Raw genomic sequence first — 19,948 nt, 5'->3', positions numbered from 1 at the left:
GAACCCATATCTAGAGTTTGACCGTTGAACTTTGTTCTTAATTCTGATGCATCACGGATAGAAATATTTTTAATTGAGGTTATAATTGAATTACTCTGTAGAAGTAATCTCCGTCAATCCCCTAATTGTATAATTCATATTTCGTTTATTAAGCAATCGTGTACGATTGTATTTTACAGAACATGGTCTGTAAATTTTGTCCGAATCTCTCAATAGACAATCCAATGTCTTTTGAGTAATCACAGTTAATTGAAATGTAGCATCCAGGCTATTTCATTAATCATTTTTGTTCGGTAACCAGACTTTTGATTGTATTTTAAATCGATCAAATGAAATCCAATTTTGTACTTATTGTGACACATTTATTTAACTATTGCTGCAAAACTTTCTCTCGTCTAGGTCACACAGCCGCTTCTTTGCAGGGTTCAAGTTTTGTTTTCGAAAATTTTGAAATAGCATTAAAACATAAGCATAGATGATCTAATTTGTTAGCTTTTTGATGGGGCAACGTAATTTTTAATAGAATCATAGTCTGAGCTATAAAACCTTGATTTTACCAATAAATTCATCAGAAATTATAGTAGTTGAAATCCACTCAAACAGTCAAAGTTTTAATGTCTAAAATCGGTCTCGAAAGTCGCGTGACTTTTCTTTCTTATCAGATGAGATGATCAAATAAAAATAAAGATAAATCTCATATATTCGAAAAATGAATTTCACCTTATCTCTTATGATAAGCAATGAATTTCACCCATCAAAGTTTATTAAATTTTATTAAATCAAATCCTCGAAGCCGCAACAGTGCACTAGTAAATGCGCTGAGCATCAAGAGTAAAATATTCTGTGGACAAAGTCCAAACTACTAAGTGATTACGATTTTTGAACTTTGAATATTGAACCCTAGTCCCGTTTAATTGACCAAAGTCATCAAGTGTTGATCTTTCAAGCAGACTTTTGTAGACTCAGGTCTTTTGTATAATTTCACACAGCAATGTGTAAGTTTCAAAACTTGTTTTTGTTTTTCTTAAGGCTGAGGTACATATTAGCGTCATCTGACGTCACCAAAGAAACGAGATCAAATGAGAACTTGGTCGCAAGTTACTTCCCATTTTTGACCAATGCAATCAAATATTAACACTTTGTTCAGAATGCCATTTTAGATTATGACCATCTTGCAATTTCCTAGCCTGGGAATCCAAGCTCATAATTTTAGAAAAAACAAAAAATACCTCACGTCACAAAGTTCTAAAATTATAGAGCTTGGTGCAGGTAGATTAGTCTGACACAGAATGTTATAAACAGTCTGTGTGTGAACCCTTGTTGACAGACTTTCTGAACTTTGGAAACCCAGGCAAACACACATAATTACCTTACCATAAAAACTCTTTCACAAGCTCTAAAAGACTTTCAAAACTACTAAAAACTACATCAAAACATCAGCCACATGTATTTAGACTTCCAGCCAACAGCCATTTTGTTTCGAAATGAATCTATATTTTCATTTTCATTTGTTTTCCTTTTTTCTGCAGAGTCAGCTTTTTCCATAAATTATGCGCGCGCATCGAAAATATCAAAATGCGCGCGAAAGTACTGCTAAGTAATACGCCAAAAGCTGGCCAATCAGGCCGAACCTGCATTGCAGGGAAAAATGTCCCTGCAGGCGAGTTACCTGCACCAAGCGTTAAACCAGCAGCAAAAATATCATAAACTAGACTGTGAAAAAAGTTTAACGCTTGGATTCCCAGGCTAGCAATTTCCTTTCTCAATAGCACATCGCTATGAAAACGTCATACCAACTCATGGTCATACTTATTACTTTTAACATTTGACCGAAATTCAATCCCACAATCCTTTTCATCTTGATTCGTGATGCGTGCAAGCTATTACTTTTGTATTGTCAATAAGTGTATTTAACTTGCAAAAGCAATTAATGCAAAGGATGATGGGATTAAAACTCGGACAAACAGTAATTTTGATTTCTATTTTTAGAATAACTGCGGTATGCTATTGAAATTTAGCTTTAGTAGCAAATAGGAAATTTGACTATCGAGTATAGGTTCAAAACTTGAAGTAGTTATAAAAAAAAGTCCACCGATCTGTGTTAAAGAACTACAAGACAAATCCAGTACCCGGTCTGTCTACCTAATCTGTTGACAATTAGAAGATTTAAGTTGAGGGGTTGGTCCCTATTAGTGTATTAGCGATCGCTTCCTTTGACATCAATCATTTTTGTTGGGGAAAGAGATTAACACAGCGCTCGATTGAAAAAAAAATTATTACCTAATAGTAATAAAGCCGTCCCCCTGCTAATTAATTTTTCGAAAATTTTCCACCCAGGACATTCTTATTCCAACCCCCGCTTATTAATTTTTGGAAAATTGTTTTGAAAGTTACCTCGTTTGTCCTAGTTCTGCTGTATCAGCCTCCTTTTCAAAAATTTTCCACCCATGACATTTTTATTCCAACCCCCCCGCTTATTCCAACCCCCCGGCTATTAGGTACCAGAGAGTAAATTATTTTAAACTTTTCATAATCCTCATTTCATTTCTTCAGTTTCAGCTGCAAAAAAACAAAAAAAAAACAATAGCAAATAAATATACAGTATAAGACATCGCAAAGATGGATGAAAGTGACAATTTGATGCGCCAATTGACACCACGCCCTACAAGCGTATACTACTACGATTTAGACGATATCATTACAATGCAAGAAAAAGTACCCGTCAAATTCGAATTACCGTGTTATCGACTAGGGTTCTTAGATCCTAGTACCACCAACGAACATCTGGATAGTGGTACCAAAATGGAAATCCCGTGTTGGCTAGCCTTGAAACTTTGCACTGGACGGCGTCTCATAGCTTCGGTTGAGTTACCAAAAATCTACAACGGATCCTATCGTGAAATTTTTAAAGCGGACGCCAATGTTTTAGACTTACATAAAATGGGACCTTATTTTTTCCGTTTTGGCACCCGATTGTTACATTTTCAACACCGTGATTCTGGCGATGTGGCGCGTGCTATGTTGGAAGTTTTTGTCAAGCGATTTCGTAAAGTTATGGATGCTTCTCATAATGCGTCACATCAAGATGTCGTTAAAATCAAACAAAAATTAGATGAATTTGAAATAGCATTATTTGAAAGCGGACAGTCAACTTTGCATGATCATAACGCATGGCTTAAAGGTCACGTGGGACAATTGACTATTTCTAATACGGTAAACATACAAAGGAAACGAAAACGCGCTGAAATGGAAGAATAAAATTTTATTAGTTTAGTTAAAAATCTTTAATATTTTTCTTTGGCTTTTTTTAAACCCCATCCTCAAGGCTGCAATCATACCCCACATCAGTTTCAAAAATACCGTATAATTTCTTTTGGAGCTAGCTCTTATGATTGATGGATAAACACTTCTCTTCATCCTCCTTACTTCACCTGTCAACCTTTAGCGGCGCGGTCAGCTTATAAGGGGACTGGTAATAAATCTACAGTGGAGTCTGACGAATCTGCACAGGGAACACAAATTTGTTCAAATTAAAGGAAATTTCTAGTTAAGAAGACATTCGAGTTATAGAGGTTTCGAGTTAAAAAGACTCTACTTTACAAGGAAATTTTCTTTCAACTACGGTATCGAAAACACAAGCGTAGGGGCGCTCTTGTGAACAATGTAAGATACTGAATTGAAGTGATGAAGTACCGCCCATTAAGTAAAGCTATTCGAATAGTTTGCACTTCACCACAGAGACTCATGAAAATGTCTCTCGTTTTGGTGGGACTTTGCTTAGTTTGTTTTATAGATAGGCAGCCGTACTTCGAGAACAAATTGTGTTTGTTAAATCATTACAAGTGCCCTGAAAAACCGACCGCGCCGCTACGGGTTGATAGATGCATAACTCTGATTAAGATCAGGATTACATCGTTTTTTATGAGATTGTTACCATCCTTCCACTAGTCTGAATCGCAGACCTCTACAAAGCCCCAGGTAGTATAAGGAACACGAATCTGTTAGTGGATGCCAGCAGCCTATCCTTTAATGGATTCGTGCTCCTTATACTACTTGTGGTTTTTTACAGGTCAGTGATTCAGACTAGTCCCTTGGAAGAGACAAATAAGCCGCTATAAGCCGCTACAAGGGATTTGTACCGTGTGCAAAACTAGATTTTATGTCTCTGAAAATGTATCTAAAATTCCCTAACTTTCAACCATTTCTCAACATTAATTGATCAACCCCAAATATTTACAAAGCTTTTATAAATATGAAATTCAAATTAATTGCATCTGTCAGCAATAAATCGTTAATAAATTTAATAATTAGGTAATAAAATTCTCCAAATATATTGACTCAACCTGACTCAATGTTTCGTTTCCTATTGAACCAAGTATAAAATGGAAAGGGTTTTTCATGGTTGGGTATTTTTTGAAAAATATCGCAATAATTTTCTGGTTGAAATTGAAAATTGGTTGAAATTGAAAATCGGTTGCATTAGACCATGTGGCTGAATATTTTATTGTGCATGATTGCATTTCAAAATGCAGTTTTGGCATTTGAATTTGGAAAAGGTGAGTTAGGTTTTTCTATTGGTTTAATTCTATTGTTTGACATAGAGAAACATTTCTAGAAAATAGGCGACAAATTAAAATATAATCTGTGACTTTCTATTAATACTCTGAATGTCATAAATTTGACCAAACTCTCTCCAGCCTGATCAAAAAAGGCTTTATGGCAAAAGTGTGAGAAAAATTAACTTTGAACCATCAGTCCTGAATGAAAATGGACGGTCAGTTTTTGCAAAATCCACTAGAATTTAATTTTGAGTGGACCTATTACTATCTGCAAGTGCCAGCCAAATTCACTGAATCAACATCAATGGAACAATATTGCATCGCCGCGTAAAATTAGCACAAGTTTAAAAAAAAAATCCTTGTTAGTAACTGCTTTGTCAGTATAAGATGTGCCCCTACTTTCTTTTCTTTCTATAAACGTACGTCACTCGATATCATAAGTCATTTTCAGTTTTTTTTTTTTTAAACCTTTAAATTTTGGTTTCCAGAACCTGAGGAATCACCTCAACAATCACCACCTAACCATCTCTTCTTTGGTGATGTGCAGTTGAACGGTCGTCAAAAAGTCGCCTTGAAACACCACTACAATATGGGTGGTTCATCATCTTCCTCCAATGTATTTGGTGCAGATAACAGAATCAACAGACGTTGGACCAATGCTGTTATTCCTTATGAAATTGATTGCTCGTTAGGTTTGTCACTTTAACTTTTGTTAAGAATTCAACTGTTTCACGTAACCAGGGATATTGGTACATTTGCAAGAGTATGTATTTGCAGTCGGCGAATGCCGATTTACTGTCTTCATCCTCCAGTCATGATCTAGAGAAATCAGAAACTAGCCATCTCCGTTGCAGAAAACACAGATACGTAAACTCGCTAATGAGCCTAATAAAGAGTTTCTCTCTTAGACTACTTGGTGATGAGAAAGCTATTTAGTCTGTTGCTGTTAAAGTACATCGCCTGCATCTAGCGGACCTTTGGGCCACATGCCTGGAAGCTTGAGAGATGTTTCAAGCTGGCTGCGACCAATTGGATGATGTAAATCAAATCCTAAATCCTACATATATTGATTGTTTTGTTTCTTTAAACGTTCTAGAGAATTTGGATGATGCAATGGATTCGATCAAGAAAGCTATGCAAGAATGGGAAGCCAAAACTTGTATTCGATTTGTCAAGAGAACCAATGAAAAATATTTCTTGCAATTCTTCAGAAATACACAGTTAGCTCTTTACAGTTAAACTACCCAGCTGGCACACAACGTTGTTTCAACGTTCATCTAACGTTATATAGACGTTGGAAACGTTAGATAAACGTCGAAAAAACGTTGTGTGCCAGCTGGGTAACTACAATGGATTCCAATTCGAACTTGTATTATTCTTTGTATCTTTCTATGATTGAAACTAAGTCATCTATCCCAATGTAGCTCGAATTAATCTGAACTTTGAAATCTCTTGAAAACCATCGTGTCTTTTCTAACAAAATCACATTAAATGTTTCTTGGTGAATAATTGGCCCTTGAAAGAGCCCTTTAAGCTGAGTTGCAGTAATGAATAAAGATAATGCCTTCCTTTACAAAAGTGTTTCTAAGATTTGAGTTATAAAGTTCCAAAGTCCTATTTGTTTGATTATAGTTGCTGGGGAAACGTAGGAATGACTTCATACACCAAAATCTCTGTTGGTCATGGATGTGAATTCCAACATGTCATGACTCATGAGATTGGTCACGTGGTGAGTTAAAATAATTGATTTTATCAATTGCCTGATCAGATTGTAACCTTTATATCTGCAAGCTGCTGACGTCCTGTGTAGTAACTGCGGTTTTCAAGAGGGGTGCGATTCAGACTATATTATACCTTGTACTTTTTACCTGACAGGTTGGATTTTACCATGAACAGAACCGTAAAGACAGAGATCAGTATGTTAAAGTTCACTGGGAAAATATAGTAAGTAACAGAGAATGGTTCGGGATAAAGGGAGGCTTCAGGGATTATTAAACGAAAGTCTAGTTTCTTGGGAAAAATACACATAAATTCTAGAGCTAAGATTAATTGTAAGATTAACTTTTGTCGAACGTCTGTTATACTAGCTGTTGTTTTTTCTTTGTAGGGACAATTCAAGGACGCTTTTGACATCGTTCAGAATACAGATTCTCTTGGTGTACCATACGATTACGAAAGTATCATGCATTATCCCTGGCACGCGTTTTCTGCTAATGGCAAAAAGACCATGACTCCTCTTAAATCTCTCAATGGGAAAACACCTTATGTAGCCTTGAGTGCTTTAGACGCTAAGCAGACTTCTTTGATGTACGACTGCTCAGGTAAGTGGAATTATAAAACGGAAAATTGCTTGAGGTTTTATTCCAACGGTTGACGAATCTTTATTCTATTAAACCTCTAAATGAATAGAAAATTACAATTCTCTAAACATACTTTAAAAGGCAGAGATGTTTCAGACAGAAATTTTAATGAGATAAAAACTTGAATTTGCGAGTTCTTCTTTTGGAAGAAATCTTACAGTTATAACCCTTCGTGGATTCTTCAACATACTATCATTTTGAAGAGTAAAAATTTGTACGAATATGAAAAAATTTTCGCCAAAAAGCTTTTGTGAACCCTTCGTTTAATTTTTGACTAAACAGAAACCTTCAAGAAATAAGGCCTATTCACAAAAGTTCCTATATTTAAAGAATTATACATGTTTAACCGAGAGTGGAACAACTTCCCGGGGGGAGGGGGGCACTCGATCTGAAAACAACCATACGTTCGACCCAAAATTTGGCTTCTCAAATCATACCCTTACAGTTTTTGCAATTTTCCAAGAAAATGTGGAATTTTTCCTCCAAAATTGACCAATTTTGTGCCAATTTTACCAAAAAATTGGCTTTTTATCACAATTTCCTACCCTTACAGTGCAGTTCAGTGTAGTTTTGTAATTTCCTACCCTTACAGTGCACTAGCTGAACTATGAAAAACCTACCGTTAAGGGCCGAACATCTGGTAGGTCATTTACCTTGAGTGCCCCCCCCCCCGGGAACAACTTCTATCATAACTCTAATACTTGTGTCAATCTTATATCATTTTCCAATCTTTCTCAGCTGTTGAGCGAAAACGTAAGCAAGCAAGAATGAAAAGACACGCAGGTCGAATTCCAATGCAGGACTCAAATGGTAAATATCTAATCTTTTATTGAAAGAATCCCCTTTAAAAGTCTAGGATATCTCGTGATTGTGGTCTAAACTTTGTTTTCAGTTTGGTACTGCTTGCAGGGGCAGAAACTAGAACATAAAATCCGTTTCTGATAGTAGGGGGCCATTTTTTAGGACCCGTGACAACAATTTCCGGAATGGAATTTTTTTTGCTCATTCGAAAGAAGAATGTATTTAGAAACTTTTTTGAGAGGGATTAAATTAATTAGGTCCAGCAATTTTTTTTATGGGGAAAAGACTGACGTCACAAGCAAAAACCCTTGGGACCCGAAATTTGACGAAATTTCAAAGTCGCTAAAACACAAAACCACTTATACCATTGGAAAGCCCTCGAAAAACGATATAGAGGACTTTAAAGCGGATATGGTCGATTTCTCAACCTAACTCGAGAAAATTAACGTCAAACATTGAGAAAACGTCACTTTGGCACCGTTTTTATCGAGTTACGTCCTAAAGAATGGTCCCCTACCATGATTCTTATGTCCGCAATAATGTTTTTAATGAATGAACCTGAATTTTAAGTAATTTCAGGTCGAGAAAGTCAGTAAGTTTCGGAAGCTGATTAGGTAAGGAGCTCCTCAGAGGTAGTAATATCTTTTACTATTTTGATTAATTTAGCTTGTGTCGACGAAAATACATCATGTGATGGATGGGCAAAAGCTGGTTATTGTTCAACCAATGATTATGTTCAACAACATTGTAAGAAAAGCTGTGGATCGCCTTCATGTCAAGGTACTAAGAAGTTCTTAAAGGGCTACGTACACTACACAATATATTGTTAGGCAATATATCGATGATATATTGCTGAGTGCCAGCAATTTATTGAAAAGGTGTCCGCAATATATTGTCAGCTCGATTTTCAATATTCCAACAATATAGGTGGATTGCTTACAGAAAGAAACTTTCTTTTTATAATAGAGTACCTATAATTTACTTCGTACATTACGGTCCGAAAACGATATCGTCAAATTTTGTTCGTCAATATATTGTGTAGTCTAAGTAGCCCTTAAAGTACGGGTCATTTAGGACTGATTTGTCAAAAAACCGCGAAAATTTGTTCCGCAAAAATTTGTTCTGTGAAAATTTCTACCTTTAAGGTATCAATTTTAAATATCTATATACCTTTCTTCTATTAAAAAAATGTGTTGTTTTGTTTTGACCTTTCTATTTTAGGAGGTTCTGGCAATTCTGGTAGTTGTGTTGATCAAAGATCAGAATGTGGAGATTGGGCTAGCATGGGATATTGTAAGACAAGTGATACTGTCAGAATGGCTTGCAAGAAATCGTGTGGCTCATGCACAGGTAAAGTTTGACATTATATTTTATATGTTCTCTAATTCTGCTCCCCTTAGAAGCTCTTAAACGATTCTATTTTGACCAGTTTGGGGACTTTTAAAAAGAGTTTGCTGAAATTTAAATTGTTACCATGTAGTTTTTATTGTCCTAATGATAACCCTAGTGGCAGAGTAGATGTATTTCGACCTTGTTTTGGCTTGTAAGAACTGCCTACTTGCTGAAACTCTGCATAAACAAAACTCAAACCGAAGAAGGTTAATAAATATAAAACTCACCAGTTTGAGATAAAGTTGTGCTATCCAATGAATAAATCGCAAAGGTTTTTATAACAAGGCCTAGCAACTAAGATACCGGCAAATCTTTAATTTCAATAGATAACGGAGGAAACGGAGGAAACGGTGGTGGAAATGGAGGCTCTGGCAATTCTGGTGATTGTGTTGATGAACGAAAAGAATGTCCTGAATGGGCAGGAATGGGACATTGTTCATTGAGTGAAACTGTCAAAAATGCTTGCAGAAAAAGTTGCAATCCAAGCTGTTCTAGTAAGTTTTTATTTAATTGTTTAGCTAGCGAGGTCCTAGCCCGGGGTCCACTTAAAGCTTTTTTTATAGACTGAATGGCGCGATTAAGTGGCCCGGTAGTAAAGTATGGTAATATGCTTTTGCTTAGGCGGACTGTAAAACAGCCCGCTAGATTTAAGTTTTTTTTGGAAGGTAAAAACAGTATGAGGCAATGTTTTTATTTGAGAATAAGGGATTGCAAATCTGTTAATCGTGTTTGTTTCTCATTTTTGATTATATATCTTTCAACTCCAAGTAGTTTTATTGTTATTTGGATTTTGAACATTTTTTTTCAAAATGGTGACCTCGCCAAATGCCCCTAGTCTACTTCACTGGACTCAGTGTCATAAAAAATTATCAAAAAGCAAAGTTCAGCCAGAAGTAGACTCTAGAAATTTACTCGTCTTGTAATCCTTGCCTTAAGCTATTCTTTTTATGATATAGAAAGCTGACAAAGCAGAATAACCAATAGAATTTCTCAACGAGAAAGGGATAAAAGAATTGATGTTCTTTCCTTTGTTTAAAATATTCAGGGTGGAAATTTTCAATTTTTAATCTACTTTTAGTCATAATTTACCTCTTTTCAGAGTGAAAATGGGAAATGTTTTCGATTTTTTGTTTTAACAGGTTCCCAAATATCTTTCAAACATTTATATCGGATAGGGTCCACTTTTCAAGCACCAGTGTAACGTCTTCGTGAGCCGTCAAGGTCAGTGAACCGTTAAGATGCGTAAAATTATGTACTTATAAGTTAACCTCATTTCTAATCTACCCATTAGGAACTTAACAATCTTCTACAATGATTTTAGTCATTTTTGGAACCTTTTTTCTCTAGAAAATGAGATGTGTAAAGACGAAGACCATGATTGTGGAGATTGGGCTAGTGCTGGTCATTGTGTTACCAATCCAACTGTCAAACGTCTGTGTCCAAGAAGCTGTGATAACTGTAACGGTACGATGATAACATATTCTTTTAAATTTTGCTATTCTCAAAGGGTAGGCACTGATACACCTTGCTCTTCTTTTGCACCAGCTCTACCTAACGTCATTTAAAAAAATTTGAGAAATATTCACATCTTAGCTCACAGAAAGAAAATTTCTTTAAGTTATAAAGGGCAATTGGTAAAGAGCTGTCCTTAAGGGTTTGTGAGCTGAAAGCTGAAAGGACAAGAAATTATGGAGCTCGAAATATAGATCAACCATTGTAATATAATATAATGTTTTGTTTTTTCAGGGCGTCCAACCTACCCACCCACACAACGCCCGAACCCAACAGTGACTGTACCCACAACTCCTTCCGTTTACCGAAGATATCTCGGATATGGTAAGATAAACGAAGGGGAAATTTTTTTTTAAATTGGACCCTGCGCCCTTTGAAGAAATATCCCAACCATCAACTTTTTCAATTTCAAAGGCAAATAAAGTGAGGAAGTTAATATAAAAAAATAAAGGATGTTATGCTAACTGTCATAGGCAATTATCATTATTTCTAAATTTGCCAAAAATGTTGATTAAAAGTCTATCCAACACCTTTATTGGGTATTCTTATTAAAAGACTCCTAAAAGCCTTGCAAAAATTCAGTATTTCCATTACTAAGAATGTTCATTCACTTTAAAGGCAAGTTGTGCATCGATGATGATTCAAGATGTCCTTATTGGAAAAGCATTGGCGAATGTCAACGAAATCCTAGCTGGATGAACAGCCACTGTATGATTACTTGTGGTGTTTCAAAGTGTGATTCCGGTATTCAACGACCTCCAGGAAGCTGTTCAAACCCTCTTGGATTGTCTTATGACGGTACTGGCAATTTTAAGATTCCTGATAGTGCGTTTTCATCAAGGACTGATTTTCATCCTGGACGTAAGTAGTAAACTGGCTAATTTTTCAACCTGGTCATTGATATTATCCTGTGAATATAGATTTACACTTCCAATATCGTATATTAGTGGACCGGATCCTATTGTTGTTTGCGTTAGTTGGGATTGCTTTAACGAGAAGCCATGGTTAGAAGAGACGGTTCTCACTCCATGTACTGGAGATTTCGTCTTCTACTTTGTACTTTGAAATAAATTCCCAAAAGATCAACCTTTACTCCGTAGATGTTCAATCTTAATGTGTATTCTTCAACCAGAAAAGGCTCAAAGAAAATGTCACAGAAAATCAGATGCACAGTTCTCATCAAAATACACCTTTTCGACTGTAACCTCCAATTGCCGCGCGTTTATTTCTTTGTCCGCTTTATCCCACTAAACTCGATCCAATCCTTTTTTGACACATCTTTTTATTGTCTATAGATCCGAAAAAAGTACTCTGGGACGGTTTGAGTGGGATAAAGCGGACAAAAGAATGCGTTAATTGGCGTCTACGGTCGAAAAGGTGTATAGCCGAAAAATTTTAGTAGACTAAAATACTCATGAGAAAAAAGTAGATATCTTTTGACCTCTACTGAAATATTTTTCATTTTTTTAAAAAAGACTCGAGCCATATAGAAGTTTTCCCCTTTCTTTAGGTGGTTGGGTAGCATCGGCAGCAAACGCACGTCTTTATATGCCCGACAACTCGACGTCTAAACGTATTGGTTCTTGGTGTTCAAACAGTTACGATGACGCCAAAACTGATTTCTTACAAGTTGATCTTGGACAAATGAGGACCATCACTTACATCGCCACTCAAGGTAAAAAATCTCGGTCTCTTTCTTAAAAATTCGCGTTCGTTTGTTCGCTCCAAATAGTTAATTTATTTTGTCTATAAAGCTCATAGCTATAGAACTAGCGGATCAAATCTAAAAAGAATATCTAGTTTTTGGAGAATGAACAAGAAGTTATTTTAGTTTTTTTGGGTTAGTTTTTAGAAAATAATTTATAGATATAAAAAAGTGGTAAAAAGTAGTATAAAGAATCCAGGATGAGAAAATTATTTACAAATGTATACGTATAATTTGGTGATGACGTCACTACCAGAGTGAATCATCGTTGGTGACAATGCTGCAGACCTTGATGAGAAGAAACCATATTCCGATACAAAAGGTGACAAGTGAAGTGTCATATACACCCCAGGGTCTTTCGTTGTCATGTTGGTCGAAAATAACGTCTGATTTGCTTACAATGTTTTTAGATATTGTTGATGGACTTTTTCGTTGAACAAAACTAAAAAATCAGTAGTGATGATGTTTAATGGAAAGCAAGCTTTACCAATCTGGACATTGTAAAAGGGTTGCGAGGCAAGATCTATTCAACAATCCCTTCTCACAGACCCACTGGGAACCCTTCCCACTGGAAAAACTAGCCAAAATATCGTCCCCGGTGGAAAATTCTACTCAAATTTTTGTCCCCGCTAAAAATAATCAGATAAGCAAATTCTCACTGTAAAATATTGTGCTATTTTTTCCATCCCCACTGAATTTTCTGGCTCGAAAACAACGGAATTCAATTCCCCAGCAATTAAAAACATGGGAATATCAATCTCCATTGAGTTTTGGTCCGTTATTTTTACCTCTACTGGCTGGAAAAATCCTACCGGGTCTGTGAGAAGGGGGGGGGCATTCAGTGATCGAAAATGTCTAGAAGCAGAAAGGAAACAGGTGAACTATATAGTAGTCCAAGATTCTATCGTTCGATTTATTCATCATTAGCTTAGATACCTTTTTTGTACTTTAGCGACTTTCTGAATCTTCCCATTATCTAGATCTGACTTCTTTGGTCGATCTTCGTTTAAATCGTTACGCTTTGCTTCTTGTGGGTTTGTAAGTTCTTTATTAGTTTGTGTAGCAATAGTAAGTGTGTTTGCTTCGATGTCGTTGGAAGCAACCTGTTTTGATTTTCTCTTTCGTTTCTTTTGCTTTTGCTTGCCCACTGCCTTTGTCTCTTGGATAGGTTGCATTTGAGCAATTTTACACTCATATTCTTTCTTAACCGTTTGCAAGTGTTCTTTAGTAGCCTCAAGCTTTTTGTTAGCTTCAATCTTTTGTATGCTATTCGTGTGAGCCTAAAAAGAAATATTTAAATATAATTTTGATAACCCAGACATAATCAAGACGGTCTCCCCTCTAGAAATGTTCGAAAGAAATTACTGGTTGCCTAAAGACAAGTTTTTATTAGATGAGGAACATTCCCAATACCTGCGATCAATATCGATCTATACCTTAGGCGAAAATAAAAATATGTAGTATGTTTCCGGAAACTGGCCGGGTGAAAAAAAAAAATTTTCTGACCCAGCTGCAGACTTTTGTTGGTAGTTGAGATATTAGTATTCAGGGCTTACTCCATACTATTTTTACATAAAGGTTATCTTTAAAGTTATATTTCAATGATCTTAAGTTATCAAAAATAGCAAAAAAAAATTTTCCGGCCGGCCGCATGAGAGCTTTTTTCCTTTCCGCACTCCGGAAACACTACATTTTTTTATTTTCGCCTATATTGTTATATTTTTTTCTCGTATTTTGTATTGTAAAAGTTTATTTGGATGTGTACGAAGCACAGTAAGTCCAGTTGACCCTCCATTACTCAAATGTGTTTGAGTTAAGAACATTATGAGTTATGGAGTAAGGTTTAAAGCATTGTTGACTGGAGGGACAATAAAAATTAAGGAGATAATCGAGTTATAGAGGTTCGAGTTAAAGAGACTCTATTGTAGCGTTTATACTGATTAACCAACAATCATTTAAACAAAAAATGATTTACTCAATAAATATTTATTCTTAAGGAAAACCTAGCTATTCAGTTCCTAAAGATTTATTTTAATTGGATTCTGATCGATGTCAATTTATTAGAATAAAATGCTGAGATCTTACTTCATCTCTGTATGCATTACGTTCACGGATCAAAGATTCGATCCTCTTCTTTTCACGTTTCAAATCGTTCTGGATTTTCTCCATAGAGACCTTTTGTTTTTCGATAGTAGCTTTGTCCGCATTTTCTTTCTTCTTTTGTGCAGAAATATCTTCCAAACGAGCACGAATCTCGACTTCACGTTGGTTTAATCTCTTCTCCAAACAAAGAACACTTTTCGATGCAGTCTCTAGTTTCTTTTCACATATTGCTTTTTCTTTTTGTAAGAAACAAATTGTCAATTCAGATTCTTCCAGGTTGCCATATTTTACAGCCAATGTCTCCTGGTGCATGAAATCCATCTGGCCCGCTTCTCTCTTCAACTGGTCAATCTGCTCCTTGGCTTCACCAATCTCGTCCTTGTGAGCGTTTTTCGCACGGACCAATACTTCATTCTGTTTCGCCATCTCTGCCGCATGTGTTAATTCAGATTCGACTTGCGCTAATTTCAATGCATCATTCTCTGTCTTGAGCAATCCCATTTTTTGTTCGCTGATGTTGAGTTGCTGTTTGGAACTGTCGCACATCTTAACCAACTCGCTTTCTTTTTGTGTCAGTTCTTCAATATGTTTCTTACGCTCTTCCTCGTTACTCTTTGTCAATATCTCATTAATTGCGTTTAGATCTTCCAGCTCCTGTTGTTGTTTGTTAAACGCTTCTTGACCCTGGGCTACCTTATCTTTAGCTTCCTTGACCTCTTTGGTAGCCTTAAACAATTTCTTCTTGATGACAGCTTTCTTGTCATTCAATTCTACGAGCTGAGAGGCCTGGCCATTTACTAATTCCGTTTGCTGCTGTAAGGAGTGTTGTTTATCAAGGAGTATTTTTTGATCGGCATCCAAGCTTTTACGAAGCTCTTGAATAGTTTTTTGATCCATCTCCGATTTTTCTTTTTCAATAGAAAGCATTCTTTCTAAACGTTTCACTCCTTGTTCTTTCACGGCATCTAGCTCCCTCTCAAAATATTTTTTTATTTCAAAGATTTGAGAGTCTTTTTCACAAATATCAGCCTCCTTTTTTGCTAGAAGGGCTTGGTTTTGTTCTTTTTCTTCGGCCAATAACACGTCAAAGTGTTGTTTCAACTGAGAGGTAGTATCGGCTATACATTCCTTGATATCCATGCCCATCTCTTCAACCTCTTTACGAGCCGTTGTCAATTTTTTATTCAAATCATCGATCGTGTTGCACAAAGCATCTGCCTCTTCACGATGTACAAGATCGGATTCTTCTTTGACCAAAGATAATCGCCGGATCTCAGTCTCAGCTGCCGTGTTCCTGTCCACAATGCTGTCGTAGTCACCTTTCATTTTACCATAATCACCTTTGATTGTACAAAGTTCTTCCATAAGAGCTAAATCATTTGGTGGAGAAGTATCTTTACTTCTCTGTACTTTAGTATTGTTCTCACTATCTGTTGGAGACGTATTTATGCCTTCTATTCCTCCTACGTATACATCTTCCTGTATGTTTTCCTCATTCTGAACTGTGACGACATTTTGATAAGTCTTCATCGCAATGCTGAATTCCAATGGGCCGACATTCAACTCCTTCATAATCTATAACATTTTTGAAAAATGTTTAAGTCGGAGTTCGCGGATGAATAAGCCCATAAAAGGACTGAGCTCTAATTTTACTAAGGCTGAGGCCACACCTTTAGTGTTTAGGTCAGGGGTAACAAAATGCATCAATGTTTGCATGGACTAATGTGAGAGTTATCTTCAAGCCTAAAAACAGTCCTTTCGAAAGTCATATATTGCACAGCAAACAAAAACATGGTCCGGAATAAGACGGCAGTTTTCCAAGTATATCAATCGACTTTTTTCTAAAAGCCAAAAAGCTGTACCTAACTTACTGTCCCTAAAGTAAGTGAAAATTCTTATCAATTGATGTTGGGTTGCTCCTCTTGGGTAGGCGGCTGTTGTTGTAGGGGTAGAAGATATGGTTTTAACCAAAACTACTAGATTAGAAGAATAGAACTAGAATATTCTTTACTTCGTGATAGCCGAATATTGTAATTATAGACTCAATAAACAAACCTTTCTTTGAAGGGATTTGTTGTCATCGGTAACAATGTATGACTGTTTGTTTCGGCCACCGTAAATCTTGTCAGGAAGGGTAACATCCTTGTAGCTGATTAATGTTCTATGGATCTGACACAACTCGTCGTCTTTCGGTGTGTTTCCACAGCCTGATTCATAACTTTTAATTTGATTTTCACCACGATAAAAGCCCTTTGAAAGTCTTACTTTCGAAGATCTCTTCAGGTCTTCTGTCATTAATGATGTAGCGCGCCACCACATCTTTAAAATATTTTCGTCGATAAATTTTTCACACGTCTATCCAATTCACAATAAAATTTCTAATTGAATCTTTTTCTCGATGGTTATGTTTAAAAGGATACTTACGTAAAATGATATTTGACGTCAAAAATTAGACGTTAACTGACGTAATAACGATGTATTTCTATATCTGTCATTCCGATGGTGGATTGGCGGTGGTCGCCCACGCGATTTTAAGCTCAAAAAAGGCGGGCTTTTATCTTCGCTTAGAAATTCAATTCGGTCTTTGATTCGCCGATAATCCTTTCGTGTTTTTCGTAACTATTAGAATAATTTGAAAGTTAACTTTTTTGTTTTTGAGAGATAAATACCACGATACGCGGGTAGGGTATATCGGTCTTTCATTTATTGGGCTTCCAGAAATAGTCCGTGCCCCCCCCCTGTTGGGGATATTGGATATCCAGGGGGTTGAGCGATTTTTGTTCAAAGGTGGATATCCAGGGGGTTAAATATCTACAAGGGACCGGACATCCAGGGGGTAAAGTGTCTTTTCAAGTAAAACATACGATATCCAGGGGTAAGCAACTTTATAAGAGAGGATATCCAGGGGGTTGAGCATATTTTTAAGAGTGAATATCCAGGGGGTCTTTACTAATAAAGTAGGATATCCAGGGGGTTTGATACTTCGAAAAATCAATATCCTCAACAGTTGGGGTAAATTTTTTTTCTGGAAAAGCCCATTGATTACCGATCAAGTAGTAAACAATGCCGTAGTTAATCTGGCTCTGGTTTTTTTGCACAAAGATGTGTAATCTTAAAAAAGTAATCCTCTCATGTGACAGGGCCCTATTTTGAAAAAAGATTTATTCCCGGTCTCCAGATTCACAAATATCCCGAAAAACTTCCCGAAAAACGCGGTTTTCAAGATTTTCTCGAGTTTTAATGTTGTACATAGATGCGTATTATTACTACCATCAATGTGTCGAAAATAATTTTCTGAAAAAAAATGTCTGGTCTTTAGAAAAGGAAATATGCTGTCCATAACATTTCTGTTGATTAGCCAGGTAGGTCCATAAAAGTATCACTTGTGTCGACAGTTTCCATCAGGTAGGTCCAATCAGCATCCAGCTTGTTTTACTATTTGGACTAGATGGACTTCGATTTTCAATGGCTCAAAATAACTAAATAGAATAATTTTTCCTTCAGGTCCGGCGGAAACGGGGAGACTGGGGAGCCTCCCCACTTTTGAGCAAATGAGCTTTTTTCTCAAATTTTTATCTCATTTTGAGTCTCCCACTTTAACGGTTGTTCCTTGGACAGTTGAAAGTATTTTTCAAAACTCCAAATCTACTAGGGTATGAGTGGTAAAAATCTCATGGTGATGTTTGGAAAAAATCAGATAATCAGAGTATTACATGTGAGAGTTAAAGATCTTAAATTTTCGATCTACAGGTCGCTACAAATATTTTGAGCGTGTTTCGAAGTTTAAGATTGAGTACAGTACGGATGGAAGAAGTTTCACACCTTATATCCAAGATGGTAGTCAAAAGGTAAACTTATGTTTTAATCAAGCTCCTACCCAGGCCTTTATCTTGCTTTTTATGATTCAGTAGCCACGATTGTATGTAGTTGGTGCTCTCTAATTCAGTTTTAGCGTAATTGGATTTTCATCCAATAAGGGAGCATATTGAATAAGTGGGGGCGTACGGGACTTCGTAATACCGATATACCTATCAGTTTTTCTCTCAATTACCGATATACCGATGAACTTCCATCAGTCAAATCAAAAGTGGTGTAAGTGGGTATTGGTTAGCCAATCTTATTCCTCGAGTTTTGATGTCAACCGTTTCTTTTATTTGGAATCAATCTTTTAAGCATAAATAAAAAGGCGGCAGAAAAATTAAGGCTGTCTATGATGCATTTTTTTTTCTAAAACTCCCAATCAATCATTTTGATAAATTTTTGCGTTTTCTTAGTGTTGATCAAGTGGTTTAATTCTTCAGTGTCGCAAGCCGGCTGTTTCCGGTTCAAATACTCGCCCTTTCAAATATATGTTTTTCTTTTATAAGCATAACGTTGTTAAGCATATGCAGGCTCAGCGGTTTTGGGTACCTTAACAATGACTCTATTGTTTGAGAACAATAGAATGCTAAGCATAAGCATAAGACACTTGTTTATAAAAAAAACGTGTATTCCATAAAGAGTAGGTAACTGAGCAAACTATACTCGAAACTGTTTCGTGAAAACAATCGAAAGATATACCGAAGAATCATTATATACAAGTACAGTTGACTCTCTCTTATTCGATCTTCAAAGAACCTAAACTTTTCTTTAAATTTGAGCTAGATTCGAATTACAGAGAGTAAATAAAAAAATATTATTTAGATAGATTAATTGATAAAACTTTCCTGCTTTGAGAGGACCAATATTTTAGTTCGAATTACAGAAAGATTCGAATAATGAAAGTTCGAATTGGAGAGAGTATTTGTAGTATTTTCTATTATCTCTTCACAGGTGTTTGATGGGAATTGTGATCATGTGACACCAGTGTTGAACCAATTCAAACGTTCCATCAGAGCGCGATATATCAAGTATATCCCTGTCGAATACAATTTTGCATGCGTCCGTATGGAACTTTATGGATGCTAGTATAAACTTAGATGCCACGGTATCTATTCTTATTCTTATCCGAGAATATAATACTCTCAATATTTGAAATTTATGATATTTCGGTCAATTTTTCTTATAATTTACTACTAAGAGTCAAAATAAATTAGGTCACTTAAAATGTAGAACTTAGCCACGGGGAAAGTTTTATCTTATTTTACATACCTCAATCGAACTCAATATACACCTAATTGTTTTATTGTTTCACAAAACAGAGACCTTTTTCCTCTGTCCTTTATCTTAGCAATATTCTTTGTTTGAATATTATGTTTGCTGTTACATTGTGCAAGTTTTGTTGATGTAAAAACTTGATTATTGTTCATCACAGACCCGGTGCCATCCTCCTCATCACAGACCCGGTGTCACTGGAAAAATCGCCCTGATGTGAAAATACATACACCCCGTTCTCAAAGACCTACTGGGGGCCCTTCCCACTGGAAAAATTGGCAAAAATATCGTGACCAGTGGAAAATTATAGTCTAATTTTTGTCCCGTTATGATAATAACCAGATAAGCAAATCCTCATTGTACACTATTGTGCTATTTTTTCC

General features: G+C 36.1%; 3 protein-coding genes across 3 annotated transcripts; 2 read left to right on the top strand and 1 right to left on the bottom strand.

The window, feature by feature from the left end:
* The first annotated feature begins 2,554 nt into the window (after nucleotides 1-2,554).
* LOC136807918 (DNA replication complex GINS protein PSF3-like) lies at nucleotides 2,555-4,347 on the top strand. The gene has a single exon (XM_067064538.1). It carries the CDS (start codon nucleotides 2,620-2,622, stop codon nucleotides 3,256-3,258), a length of 639 nt encoding a protein of 212 aa, XP_066920639.1. The 5' UTR covers nucleotides 2,555-2,619; the 3' UTR covers nucleotides 3,259-4,347.
* Nucleotides 4,348-4,409: 62 nt separating this feature from the next.
* Nucleotides 4,410-19,448, top strand: LOC136807917 (zinc metalloproteinase nas-14-like). Its single transcript, XM_067064537.1, has 16 exons — nucleotides 4,410-4,556; nucleotides 5,048-5,251; nucleotides 5,656-5,779; nucleotides 6,192-6,288; nucleotides 6,435-6,503; nucleotides 6,667-6,880; nucleotides 7,658-7,729; nucleotides 8,387-8,500; nucleotides 8,942-9,070; nucleotides 9,439-9,606; nucleotides 10,460-10,576; nucleotides 10,859-10,948; nucleotides 11,243-11,485; nucleotides 12,135-12,299; nucleotides 18,183-18,280; nucleotides 19,245-19,448. Exons 1-16 carry the CDS (start codon nucleotides 4,487-4,489, stop codon nucleotides 19,377-19,379), a joined length of 2,109 nt encoding a protein of 702 aa, XP_066920638.1. The 5' UTR covers nucleotides 4,410-4,486; the 3' UTR covers nucleotides 19,380-19,448.
* Nucleotides 12,494-16,790, bottom strand: LOC136807916 (interaptin-like). Its single transcript, XM_067064536.1, has 4 exons — nucleotides 16,488-16,790; nucleotides 14,415-16,007; nucleotides 13,266-13,609; nucleotides 12,494-12,771 (listed from the first exon to the last, which is right to left on the bottom strand). Exons 1-4 carry the CDS (start codon nucleotides 16,749-16,751, stop codon nucleotides 12,579-12,581), a joined length of 2,394 nt encoding a protein of 797 aa, XP_066920637.1. The 5' UTR covers nucleotides 16,752-16,790; the 3' UTR covers nucleotides 12,494-12,578.
* Nucleotides 19,449-19,948: the final 500 nt, after the last annotated feature.

Source organism: Clytia hemisphaerica, unplaced genomic scaffold (genome assembly GCF_902728285.1).
Source record: "Clytia hemisphaerica strain Z4C2 unplaced genomic scaffold, Clytia hemisphaerica genome assembly, whole genome shotgun sequence".
Classification (NCBI taxonomy): Eukaryota; Metazoa; Cnidaria; class Hydrozoa; order Leptothecata; family Clytiidae; genus Clytia; species Clytia hemisphaerica.
This window is presented reverse-complemented; position numbering and strand designations above follow the sequence as displayed.